The sequence below is a fragment of the Emydura macquarii genome, unplaced genomic scaffold (assembly GCF_026122565.2).
Source record: "Emydura macquarii macquarii isolate MOO-44397 ecotype Brisbane River unplaced genomic scaffold, CSIRO-AGI_Emac_v2 contig_1451, whole genome shotgun sequence".
Taxonomy (NCBI): Eukaryota; Metazoa; Chordata; order Testudines; family Chelidae; genus Emydura; species Emydura macquarii.
In genome coordinates, this window is record NW_027131588.1 from 4,654,618 (window position 1) to 4,668,298 (window position 13,681).

The following is a 13,681-nucleotide window of genomic DNA, read 5'->3' on the forward strand; positions in this document are numbered from 1 at the left end:
CTCCTTCAACAGGATTTCAGATTTCTACCAGACATCAAAATTATTAGAAAAAAAGTACAGAAAATACATGCAATTGAGCAAGTAACTAACTGCTGGAAGATCATTTGGTATTAATATGGTTACAACAATACTAGTTTAATAGTTTAAACTTTGGATTCATATATAACACCCAACTTGCCAATCAAATATCACATTTCCAAGTTGATACTAAGAAAACTTTTAGCAATCAATAGTAAAACCCAGTATGTCATCCAGTATATTGCACAGCAAAATTTTATATATCCAGACACACACACATATATTTTACATGAACTATTTGGAAAGTGCTGGCAATGATACATTGTCATATTTATATATACATACCTCTAAGAGGTATATAAAAATGATTTTAAAGTGGAGGGGAGCGATTGCTTCACCTGTTAGGGCCCAAATCTGCAGGCCTTTCATCATGTGTATAACTTTCCCCCAGTGAGGTAAGTCAAAGGGAATTCTGCATATGAAAAACTGAAAGACTGACATATCTCACAATAGTGTTGTTTATTATCTTTCATCTATTTTTATATCCATACAGACACCCCTACTACTACCATAACCAAGTATACATATAATGTATGTATAATATAATACACATATGTGTAATTGATTCTGTACCAATAGCTAAGGTTTCTCTAGCATGCAAAGAATTAAATGAATTCTAATTATTCTGTATTTTAGTTTATAAAGGACATGGTTTTCCTCTTACCTTCATGAACATGCTAGTGATCTAAATCTATACAAATTGTTCCCAACTTGTTAGTCAGAACTGCTTCTATGGTTAGTATGATTATTCACTCCCAAAATACCACCTGCAACAGAGGACTGCTATACTAGTCACTGATTGGTTTTAATCACACCAACTTTTGCATATTAACCTGTAAGCCCCGAAATATATAACTTTAGTTCTTTAAACTGTGATTCAATTTTTTAAGTCCTAAAATCTACAGTCCTTTAAAATTACAAACGCTTTGCACTTGACAGCAAACATTTGGCATCCCAAATACTACAGAATATACTATAGTATATTCTAACGGTTCAATTTACATTAAATGTAAATGTGTATTCAAAAAATGTTATACAGATATGTTTTGGTTAAATTTTGACATGTATTCCTTCCTGAAGGCCTGCTAAAACAGATACTGCAGCTCAATGTAACTTTTTTAGATGTAGTGTAGGTGTAGTGGGAAATAATTAAAATGTTACCTTTGCCAAGTAATTCCCAATGTATCCTCACTGGCACTGGGGTATAAATGCCTGCCGTTTTGATTCATGGTCCAGTCACAAATCCTCAGCTGTCAATTGAAACCTAGCAGTCAGATATGGATCGAGCAGTACTACAGTTTTTAGTATTTAAATGAATACATGCAGACTAGTACTGTACATGGCACAAAACCTTACTTTACCAAGAAGTAACTTAAAAACAAACAAAATCCCCCCAAAACAACAAAAACCCCATTACACTGAAAAATAAAATTCCTATTTTTTAAATTTTAAGAAACTGCTACTTTAATACGCTCCTCTATTAATAAAGCATAAAAGAATAACTAGTGTTTAGCACATAACAATTAGCCATTATTAGATTACAAATTGAGCTGGAATAAAAGAAAATGTTAATGTTCAATAGTGAAATATTTTAAGAAAGAAAATCAAAATGCTGTGTTTTATATGCAATGTACTAAGTAATCTGTACTAGGTAAAGGTCAAATATAATCAATATCTTGAAGCATGCATTTGGTGAAACATAGAAGACATGCAATTTATAGAAAAGTTCCCAAATTACACAAACTATATGCCTTTATCTTACTGTTTGAGAAGGGTAAATGTATTTTGTAATAGAAGTTTATTAATTTAGTGTTACTGAAAGTGGTATTACTTAGCAAGAGGTGATAAAATAATCTAATCTTGTTCTAGACTCAAAATAATAGCATTTAAAATACTTTATTACATTTAAATATAGTGAGGAATGCACTAAATGTAAGCTGAAACAAATTCTTCCCAGATCCCCAAATCATCAGTTCTGCCCTTCAGATAGTTCATGTAACCCTATATAGCTCTGTTTGTTTAACAGCTGCCCTACAGTGCTAGCAGATTTATTGAAAAGATATACTGCTTATTTTTATGTTTAAGAAAGTAAACTTATGTGGCTTGAGATGAAAACATACAAAAAGCATAGTTTTTAACCTCTGTATACCCATGCTATAAATAAAATTACTGTACATCTTGCATGATACACCACTTTGCATTAAAGATAACTTGATCACTGAGATTAATTGCATAAAATGCATTTTTCTTTCTCTATGCAAGTTTTAAGTGCCTTTAAAAGTTGCAAACTATGACAAACAAACTAAAAGAAATGATATCCACAGTAGCATAATTAACTACGGCCCTTTCCTGATAAATACATATGTTAAAGACCAGACCATATTGCAGCCTTGACCCTGTCTGTCTGTTACACTCTTAAATTTCCTACAGCTGAGGTTTGAGAAATGGAAATGTTAGTCTGTTTTCATAAGGTTTGTTTCTTGTTTGTTATCTAAAGAACTCTAAGAGACCTTCTAAAGGCTATTATAAGCATGACTAAACTACATTAAATTAACCAGAAAAGGAAACATTCAGTCAAAAAAGTTTGCTAGAATGTAACTGTAAAGAATATATTAAGTATGCTGAAAGAAAGGGGTATGTGTGTGTGCATTTTGCTGTAGTCACCGTATGAAACTATTTCATAAGCAGTATTTTTATTTTGAAGACCTAATAAAATATACACATTCAAGTACTCTAGCCAGTAGCATTGTGGTTATATTTGTGCTATAATACTTAAGAATCTGTCAGCTTTTTCATCATACAAGCATATTTTAAGGGCTTACAACTTGGTTATATAAATTCACTTTCAGCTGAAACATGATGTCTAAAGTTTTTAAAATGGAAACTGTTTTTTCCTTTTTACAAAATTTCAACCAAACCAACCAACCAAAACTCTTTGGCTAGTCATAAGCCATAAGAATGCCAAACCAGAACTTATTGCTGCTGTATGATTTTATGCGCTTGTCTAATTCAAAAATCTGGCAAACCATTACTTTGCAATATAATCTGACTGCTTTTGGTATTTGATGAAAACAATAAATGGTCGATACATTAGAGTTCAATAAATCAGCTACTGTGCATAAGCAGTAATTTTCATCCTACTTTTCAATTGGATTTTAGTATGTACAACGAATATCCTAAATGTGTAATTACACAAACTCCAAGAGTTTTTTTCATCTTATTTGTAAATGTTAATGAAACATTTTATTTATTATGCACACACACACACACACACACACACACACACACAACTGTAACTCTCTCTCTCTATATATATATATGTTGCAAACACACATCTATACAGATACATATAGGACTAGATTCCACAGCTGGTGTAAACTGGTATAGTGCCATTCATCTGGCCCACTTCATATACACATGTGCTAAATTAGAGAAGCACGTGATAAATAATTCTAGCATGAGCCTAGAAATGCAGCACGTCTACTAAACCACTTTCCTGTGACTTACGTTTAATGTTCCAAATCTCTGAACAGCTTCAAACAATCGCCATTTTGTTTTCAAAATTAACCTGACAGGGAAATGCTTCCTCTTCCTCCTCCTCACATAGAATTTCCTCTCCAAAATCACCCTTGTCTAAAGACCAATATGACTAAGATTTAGTTCTGGGCCAATAAGAGCCAAAGAAATATCACTTTAAAATCTGATTTCCTGTGTCTCTGCAGAGGTAAAATTGTTTGACATCTTTACTCCAGGTCAATGGGCTGGAGCAATGTAAAGGGGCCCTAACAAACTCAGTTCCAGGAGGGGAAAGATTTCCACGGAGCAGGCAATGTGAAGACAGCAGTAAAGCTGCCCTCAAAGGACACTTCTGCAAGCCCAGAGAGGCACCTTAGCTCTCCTGTTTTCCCCTGCACTGAGAGGTCTGTGCTGCACCTGAGAACTGGGAACTTCATACCACTGCAAAAGGGAAATTGTCAGCTTTGTAATGGGACACATAACACTTGCTTCTAGCTTTGGAAGGATGTGAGACACTGGAGTTTAATATTATGGCTATTCTGTGTTATTTTAGGTCATTCTGGAGCCAACAAAAGGCCAGCAGCCCCCAGTGTATAAGCACCTGAGGGCTACACTAAAATTATGCCATCTGCAAATGCCATTGTGTTACCCAGGGATCAGACAGAACACAGAGCACTTCACTTCACCCTGGTAGACCTTTTATGTAGAGGATGGGAAGTGAGTGGCAGAAAGCTGTCTGTATGCTACCCAAGAATTCCCCTCTGTCAGAGAGAGTATTTGTCTGCTCCTTTAGGTCAGCTCTACTGCCACTTTACGTTGTTAGGTGGCACGAAGCAGCCTGAGCCAGGGCCAAGGATCTGACCCACTAGTTTGCTTTTTCTCTCTCTCTCTCTCTCAGCTTGATTTTTAGTAACTAAAGCACGTGAGTTTTCAAGCAAAAGGATTCAAGAAATAGTCCCTATCAAATATTTTACAAGCTTTCTAAAACATTTCAAACTGGTTTTTTCCCTCTAAAATATGTTTCATATATATATATATATATAGAGAGAGAGAGAGAGAGAGGATGGTGTGGTATAAAGGCATTACCAGCCCTAAGTTGGGATCACCTGCATAAGGCACTTCTACTTCTTTCACTTGTCAGCAAGGCATTCCATACAAACTGCCCTCAGATAAAACCTTTGTACCACAGGCCACAACCAAGGGTTTTATATTCCTCACTCACAGAACCACATACAACAGTGATAAGGAAAATTATCCTCAGGAGAAAAAAAAAACACCTCTCAATGGGCCAAATTCAGGGGTTGAGGGGGAACACCTATACCCAAAGCAGGGTAGGGCAGCCTTAATGTGCCTTGCTGCCCTAAGCCTCCATGGGCTTGGCAGCTGCACCCATTACTACCCCTGGAATACACCTCCACCCCAACCTAGGGGGCCATCTGATTGCTCCTTGGTCCTATTATGTCAGTGCAAAGGGGCCACAGAGCAATCCTGATTTGGGCCCTGATTGTTTACTTTGAATCTCCTCTCTCTTTTTAGTTTAAGTTGGACACTTGAGTAGCACAATCATCCTGCAGAGTTTTAGCCACACAACCCTCTTTTATCTTAGAGCGCCAATCCTTTAAATAACGTTAGGGGTTAATATTTAAGCAGGCTTTATATTTTTATATTTTAATAAAGTTACTAACTAAGATTAACCTTCATTTCATGCCCTTTTGATCACCAGTAAAGGTAAACACACATTTGGAAAAGTGAGTGAATGATAGGAGACTGTGCTATGACTTTTGTTATTTGAGAAAAGCCCATAAAACTAAACATTTGCATACTGTCATTGTTTTGACTGAAACTTCCTTTAAATGTGTTTCCTTTCCAGCAAGCATATGTGAAAGGTGACCTCTTAACCATTTACATACCTCCCTAGCAGTCATGTGATCAAGTTTTACGTCAAACTGTCAATTATGATAAGAGAGACAATAAGAACAGCCTAAGTGCTGATAACCTGTTTCCGGACTTTATTGAGAAGTTCTGTTTAAGAGTCCACTTGCGTTCTTCTTTCAGTCTTTTGCCTTAAGCAAAAGCAATGTGCATCCAAAACATTTTCAAACCAGAAACTGTTTTCAGTGGTCATTTCAGTTTACATTTTCAGCAATCCATGGTATGAAGGGGCTTCCATTCTGAACAGCAGAACGCAACAACTAAAGGATGCATATGGAAAGAACAACTTCCTATTGGATAAATTGCTTGAAAAGAGTAGTCATGTGTATAGGAAACAATTAAATAAAAACAAAAAGCTGCTTACAGTTTTCTAGTTTTAAAATACATTTAAGATGCCTGCAGTGTTTCTTATTATAGTATACATGGGAACCTGACCATTTAATAAATGTCAAAGCTGTGTGATACCGCACCCTTAAAGCTCGAGCTCTAGTGAAATCCATGCAGCTGTATTAAGTAACACAAGGATCTGAGGCGTTTAGCAGCTACTCAGTTATTGTGCCCAGCATTAGTTAGCGTATATGACCATGAGAAAGTAAGGCTTTAAAGGTTGCTGGTATCACAAGCTGATAACTTCCTCACTAACGCCATTTGTCTTTGCTTGACTGGTCTCTTAGCGAAAGAGTGAAAATGTCCTCCCTCTTACTCTTTCTAAAAGCTCAAAGATGTTTTAAAAGTTAAATAATTCTGGATGGCAATATCACAGCCAAGTGCAAGCACTCTATTGATTTATTTATTTAGTTAGTTTCAATAGGAAGCTTACTAATTGTGAAGCCATTACCCCTTAAGTGCTATGAACAAAAAGATAAATATTTTCTTTTTTTAAATAGATAAAATCAAGGAGTGCTGTTTCTGGCACCATAACGACTTTAAGTCCAGAAGGATTGTTCATCAGACACTAAGAATTCTACAGTTTCAAGGATATAAAGTTTATATTTTGTGAATTCACACTGACGTAGACTGAATGAGACTAAGGAAATGCCACCGTCCATCCACCAGAAGTCTGCTCTATTGTCCATTAACATGGAGTTTTGCAAATGAACTGTTTTTACTAATGATTGCTGTGTTATGATTGTACAATCCCAAGAATGAGGCCTCAAATGAAACTCCGACACAACTCCACGGAGCTCAGAGGAGTTGAGCCTGCTTGCACCCCAGCTGATTTGGACCCAGTTACTCTAATTTTTCTGAGTGTCTAGACTTGGAAAACATGAATCTCCAGTGTCTGCTACAACTCAAATATAAACAATGTGTATATGAGCTGGAGAGAGAGGAAGGTGGGGGGAGGGGAGAGAGAGAGAGGTGCTCCCATACTACTGTGTAGATTACCCAACCTCCCCTTTATGTAAAACTCCTATTTCAATAAAGACATTTCTTAGCATAGATAGCTCAGTGTGCCAAAGGAGAATTCATTAATTCATAAAGTGATCCCACCAACTTCCAAAGCAAAGTTAAAAACAAAACCCTTACTAAAATATTCTAACTCTAAAATAAAATTTTAACTATGACTAAATAGGAGACAGTTGATTAAGCAACATCCCCGGAAACATGAGTCCATTACGAATAGTTAACAATTCTTGCATATTGATTAATGAATTAAGGAAAACTTTTGCGCTTTAACTAAGTAGTCGTTAATAATTTATAACAGATATTGTGGGGGCTAAGTAAGGATTACAACAAAACATTAAGATGTTTTACAAGCACCTTTCTAATGCAGAACTATTTATGTAGATGACTTTCTAGATGCAATTAAAGTGAGATATTTGTTATGTTATTGTTGATGTTCCGATTTTGAAATATCTGGCATTTCAAGACAATTAGCAACTAGCACCAACCAATGATCACAACAAAAAGTATACTGCATAGACTTTTAATTCCTCATCATAACTTTGCCTTTCTAATTATCAATGTAGCATGCTAAGTAACATATGTAATAGCATATTTTTCTTGCTATTCAGATCAGCAAATGCAAATCTATTGCTCCCATAGGTGCTACATGTGTGCAAATGCGCGCACGCATACACAATATTTCCAAGTTATATTTAATGCTTCCCATCTAAATGCAAGTATTCCAGCAATTTTGTGCTATAAATGGTTTTACTGGAAGTTCAACTGAACTGTCATTTTATTTTGCAGAAAGACTATTTATAAGAGACAGTCACAAAATAACATACAACTTAAATTTATGGTTGTTTCTATAATTTATATAGGCTATGTTGTGGTTCTTTTTTAATAACCAAAAAAAGCACTCAATAATACACATTAATATCTCTCATAACCTGAGAGAATAAATCTCTATAAAGCCCCTACAACAAAGTAAAAGAACGTACCTGTGACAATATTTATACTTAAGGGGTCAATGTATATTAAAGGGTACAGTGAATGTTTAAAAGATCTCTCTGGAACTAAAACCACTGACTTTCTACTTTAGAATTTCTCTCAGCTAATATAAAATGATTGATTGCCTTTATTTCATGTACCCCTTGATTTTTCTTTTCATTCATCATGGGCTGCTTTAAACTAAATGCATTCAGAACCTGCCATAAGAAAAGTGCTCTCTTTTAAATTGTTGTAAAGTAATGAAAGGACATAGTAAATCAATCTCATTTCAGCCTTACCAAAGGATAACCTTTATCTACTGAAGTAATTTAGACAATTTCTGGTGGGGTTTTTTTCTGGATAATAAACATGTATGGCAATGTCATCTCTGAAAGCCTTTTAGGATTTAAGAGGATGAAGGTAACAATTCATTAGAAAGTTATTTTACATATACTGTACTTATATATACTATATTCATATTTATCTGCTGCTAAAAATCTTAAAATTGTGGTTAAAAATCTTTGTTCTTTCAGTGCATGCAACTATTCCCTAATTTTTTAATTTATATTATATATGTATATATGAAGCACGGACGCGCACACACATGTATATACAATCATATGCAATTTCAAATTGTATACAGATTACATGGCAGAGATTAATCTATTATATACTTTTTCACTTTACTATAGGGCTTCTGCTGTATATCCCATGGATGTCAAAATACTGGTACATTTAAATAAACAACAAATATTGACATAAAACTCTCTACTTAAAATATTAGAATCACACAGAGGCATTGAATCAGAATACATTTTCCAGGTTTGAAACTAATGTATAAACTTCCATGCACAAAATATGTAAAATTACTTTGTTTCTGAACCATTTGGTAACATGTTTAATGACACTGCTGAAATTATCCAAAGTTATTCTGAAAATATATTATAAAGACAAAAAATATACAAGATACAAGAAAATTAAGCTGGCTACCAGTATCTTCTAGGGATGTGAGAGTTTCTATAACTTTTTCTTGAGAACAAAAAGTATCAAATAGCAAATTTGTAGAAAAAGAGGGAGCTGAATTAAAATAAAATATATTTAAGTTTCTTTTGCAAATCCCAAAACTAACTGGATGTCAGAGACTTGTCATGAAATCATATTTAAAATTTCACAGCAAAAGTATTTCAGAAAATGTGTGCAGTGTTTTTTAAAAAACAAGTTTTAAACCTATAAATCTTGCATATGTTTTAAAATACAATGAACACTTACTGTACATTTGTCAAATAGAACCATATTATAGTAATTATGACACATTTTATATTACAGCAATCTTAGAAAGGTGAAAAAAGAATACCAGAAAATTTAGTGAAAAGCCAACGGTTGGCAATAACCACTAATTGTTATTTGGTATTTTTATAACTGTATACAGATGTTTTCAGTTAGGTCTCACTGGTTAACAAAGCTGGCAAAACGTCAATTATCTTGAATAAACTATCATCTCTGAACTTTGCACATGGTGATCTTTAACTTATACATACTGCCACCTTTGCCTTGGAGTGGGTAGGGATAGGAAGTTTCAGATGCAGCACAGTTTAGCTATATCACAACAAACACAGAGCATGTAGGATTTGTTTAAAATAAAACAGGCATGATAGGAACCTAAGCCTGAGAAAAATATAGTACAATAAATAATAAGAACTACTTCACACCCCTGTTCTTCCTGCCATATTCAATTTTTAACTTGTAACATTTTATATGCTGTTAATGTCAAACTCCTCTGTTGTCAAGATCTGGTAGCAGCATATACACACATCATAAAATATATTTGCGTTCTAAAGGGTCTGAATTTATTTGTGTTATACTGTTACTAGCAATGTGGGATTTCTGTATTTGCATGGCACTACTATTGTCTGTGGCTAATTTGTTTATAAGCCACCATTAATCTCAGCTGTATATTTTCACAGTTTGGGTAAACACTTCATTTGCATTAAATTTACAGCATTAATGAGATGTGAAATTTAAAATGCTACTTGAAACATAAATGATGTAAGAAACTAGAACAAAAACGTGTTTTTATCACATCTGAAATCAGCAAATCAATTTAAACCTATTAAATTAGGAATGATGATGTGTTGCACTGAGAATTTGGTTTTATAACTCATCTTCTGGAACGAAAATGCAGAAATGTACGCTTAAACATCTGGAAAATATGAAATAGCTCGAGAATCGTAACTTGTACTGTTTAATTTTGCTTAATTTTTGAATGGTTTTGAAATGAGTTCTCAGTTTTGTCCCTTGCACACTTTATACAGACATATTCTTAATATCCAATTATAGAATCTACTTTTAAGTTCTTCAAAAATAAAAGGAGGCATTATAAAGTTAAGGAATAAAAAAATAAAATAAAAATAAAAGGAAGCATTATAAAAAGTTCCTTAACATGGCACAAATCTAAGAAACAAAAGCATAAGCTATGTTGATGTTTTTAGGGGTTTTTTTTGTCTTTAGCATATCTAGTCTTCATATGACAAATACTGAAACCATTAGGATCCCATTCTAATCCAAGATGTCAGTGGCAGCATGTAGAAAGGTACTATTTCAAAAGCTTGTCTATATCATTACACCTATGTGAAACTTGCCCACCTGTTGCTGGTGTAGGAAGGATGGGTCTCTTGGGCTTAGTCCCACATATCGATTGGCTTGGGATGTGCCTGAGGCTGTGTAGGCTGATTAAGGAAGAACAAAACACATTGATAAAAATAGCGACCTGTTAACTATTACCCTGTGCATGTAAAGTACAGATATAAGAGACCAGAGTTATGATTTGCAATGTATAGGAAGTGTGTTGATTTCTTTTATTAGTAAAGCAAAAGAAACATAGGGCCAAATTCAGCCCTTAGGTGCACAGCATGTACAATTCCCATCCACTTCAATGGAAGCTGCATGTGTGAATCTGAGGTCAGAATTAGGCTTGTAGTTAGAATAAGAATTCCTCTGGTTGCAGAATTTTACAAATAGTTAAAGGAAGCACTACATTCTAAAGTGTTATGGGTCTGAGTTATGGGCCTCCAATTTATATTAGTTACACTAATACACATCAGTTACACTAATATAAACATCCAACAAATGAAGTCAATGGAGTTACACTGGTATGAGCGACAGGAGAACCTACTAATTTACGCTAATTCAATTTGTGAACTCCCATCACAAAATTTGTCTGGGAAAAGGAGTTAATTACTTAAAACTGAAACCTAAAGCTTGATTTGCTTATGTGGCATGAAATTAATCTTTACAGTCCTTTGGAAGAAGGATACAATGTGATCAGCACTAACCAGAGAACTTTTGCTATGCAGCATAATAGTAAACATTCAGCCATTTTACATATCAGAAAATAGCATTAATTAGGGGCCAATACAGTAAAGGCTCTTTTTGCTTTTCTATGGTGCAGAAGCTTAGAAAAATCTGTGAGGGGACTGGGTGGCTCAAGCAATTGGTAAAGGGATACAAAACCTTTCACCTGTAGGTCACCATTCAAATCTGGCGTAGATCAGTAGCGTCTGAAAACCATTACCCTCTCATGGCTCTTGGTTGCCTATGTGATCTCACTCCACTTCATACTGTGTAGATGACCACATTGTAACAATCATTTGTTGAAGGACAAAGTAGAGCTGCCGAAATGGAGTGAACATGAAGACTGAGAACAGAGTGAGGAAGCTGAATAGAATTTTTAGCTAATTGGCTGTATGATGTTAAAATCATATAGCAAATACATAAAAAAACTTCTGAATTTTTGAGGGCTTTTTAACATGGTTTTTTTATAGCAAACAGCTTTCACTGAGAGACTGCCATAAAAATGGATCAGATATTAGAAATAAATTGTGATTCCAGACGCTAGAGTCCCTTGACTGAAATGTTATCAAAGTCTGTTGTTCTGTCTAGTTCTGAACAATTCATTTGTTATATTTCAGAACAAAGTCAGTATTAATCATTTGCTTTTATATGCTGATTAGGTTGAAACTCGCTAAACAGAAACAATGACAGCATTTATGTTTAATCAATATTTGCAGCAATTTATTGGCCAAACAAAACATTTAGTCTTTTTGCAATTAATCTTTTATTAAAAATAAATTCGCAATGTTTAAAAAACTATTAGGGCCTAATTATCCCATGTAATGCATGTGTGAAACCCTCTTGGGGCATGAATATTAAGGTCAGTGACTGTTTTATGTATGTCCAGCAGCAAGATACCTTCTTTCAGCTTACATCTGCTTTGTTTTGTTTACTAGTTACTGACAAATTTTCACGTGCGCATGTAATTTGTGTGTGCTATCCCTTGTGCATACAATTTGCACACTCAAATGGGATTTGCACATAAATACTTTTCACTTACGAGCACTAGTGATAGAGAACAAAAGCTGTATAGGCAAAAAGCTGCTCACATGACCTTCTGCATGCAGAAAGAGGCCTCATTTCAAAGATCTAGGCTAGGATTTTCAAAGTACTATAGGAGACTTAGTTGCTCAAATTCCACTGAAATGCAGTAAAACTGAGTGCCTAATTCCTTTAGGCTCTTTTAAAAATCCCAGGCTTCACTCTTTAATACCTGCATAATTATTAGTGCACAAATAAGGTCTGTTTCCTTCTAAAAAGACTCCTTGAACTAGGCCTTAATGTGGACAGGTAGAGTACAAGCTTCTTCCTGCAGCTCTGATATCATACTTGATCTCCCTTCCCTTCATATGCCAGGCCATGGCCTCTGTTGAGCACAGACAATTGTGCCCCATTGTGTGAATTTGACAAACAGTAACAAGGATGAAACCACCAATAATCCAAGCCAAATTTGAACCAAGTTTCCTCTCCCTCCCTGAGCTGAAAGGCTAAAGCACTAACTTCTTATTTGTTGTTGAATATACCAGAAATAGCAGCACCTCAAAGATGCAACATCTGCATGGTAAACCACCAGTAAGGGTGTTAATCCACTCCAACATTTAGCCCCCCCAGAAGCCTCTTTTGCTATTCCAAAAGAATAGCTAAATATTTCTATAATCCTATCAATATAATTATTAATCAGTTCATAATTAAACAATGGTGTTTTACACCCAGATTATCTTTAGGACTCACTTATTTCTCTTTGTAATAGATACTTATGCAGTTTCCCCCTTATGTATTGCTTGCTCAAAACTCATTTAAATCTCTATTTTGTTCTATAAAATAAGATCTTAAAGTAACAAAAAAACACTATTTAGAGCCTTGATTATTTATAATCCAGTGTCTAGAGACCACACGCACAATTTAGATACCTAATGTAACTAAAATGATCCATTTTAATGGAACTGACCCTACAGAAATCCATATTCTTTTAGGTACGTTAAGTATTTTTTGTTTGGTTGGTTTGGCTTAAACATAGTTTAGGCTCTAACTACACTTTGGAAGATAGAAATTTCAGCATAGAGATCTTCTTCTAGTCTGATCACGACTATTTTCTAAAAATGTTGCCAGTAATCAGTATCAGTAATGTTGACCCTCTAAAGACCTAAAAGATCAGAAACAATATTTACCCAGTTTTGCTAACGAAAGTGTATAAGCTAGGTAAAAAATAACACTTTGCATATCATTGGATATGAAATGGTTATCCAAAACAGAAATGATCAAATGATTTTAGTATGTACATTGCACATACTTCCATGGCTGCAATTCCATTGAAGATAATAGGATAAATAATATGGTGCTGAGCATATTGTACAAAGGCACATAAAACTTTCAAGGGGTTAAAAAAGCA

The 13,681-nt window shown here is 34.6% G+C and overlaps 1 protein-coding gene across 5 annotated transcripts in view; it reads right to left on the minus strand.

The window, feature by feature from the left end:
• Positions 1 to 13,681, minus strand: part of NFIB (nuclear factor I B) — a 219,707-nt gene that overhangs the window by 24,398 nt on the left and 181,628 nt on the right. For 3 of the 5 annotated variants that reach the window (XM_067553103.1, XM_067553104.1, XM_067553102.1), the window contains exons 10-11: positions 10,546 to 10,628; positions 1,240 to 1,328 (exon numbers count right to left, since the gene is read on the minus strand). In XM_067553103.1, the coding sequence (XP_067409204.1) occupies positions 1,240 to 1,328; positions 10,546 to 10,628 (172 nt within the window). The remainder of the gene's footprint in view (positions 1 to 1,239; positions 1,329 to 10,545; positions 10,629 to 13,681) is intronic. The other 2 variants (XM_067553107.1, XM_067553105.1) reach the window with 1 other exon arrangement.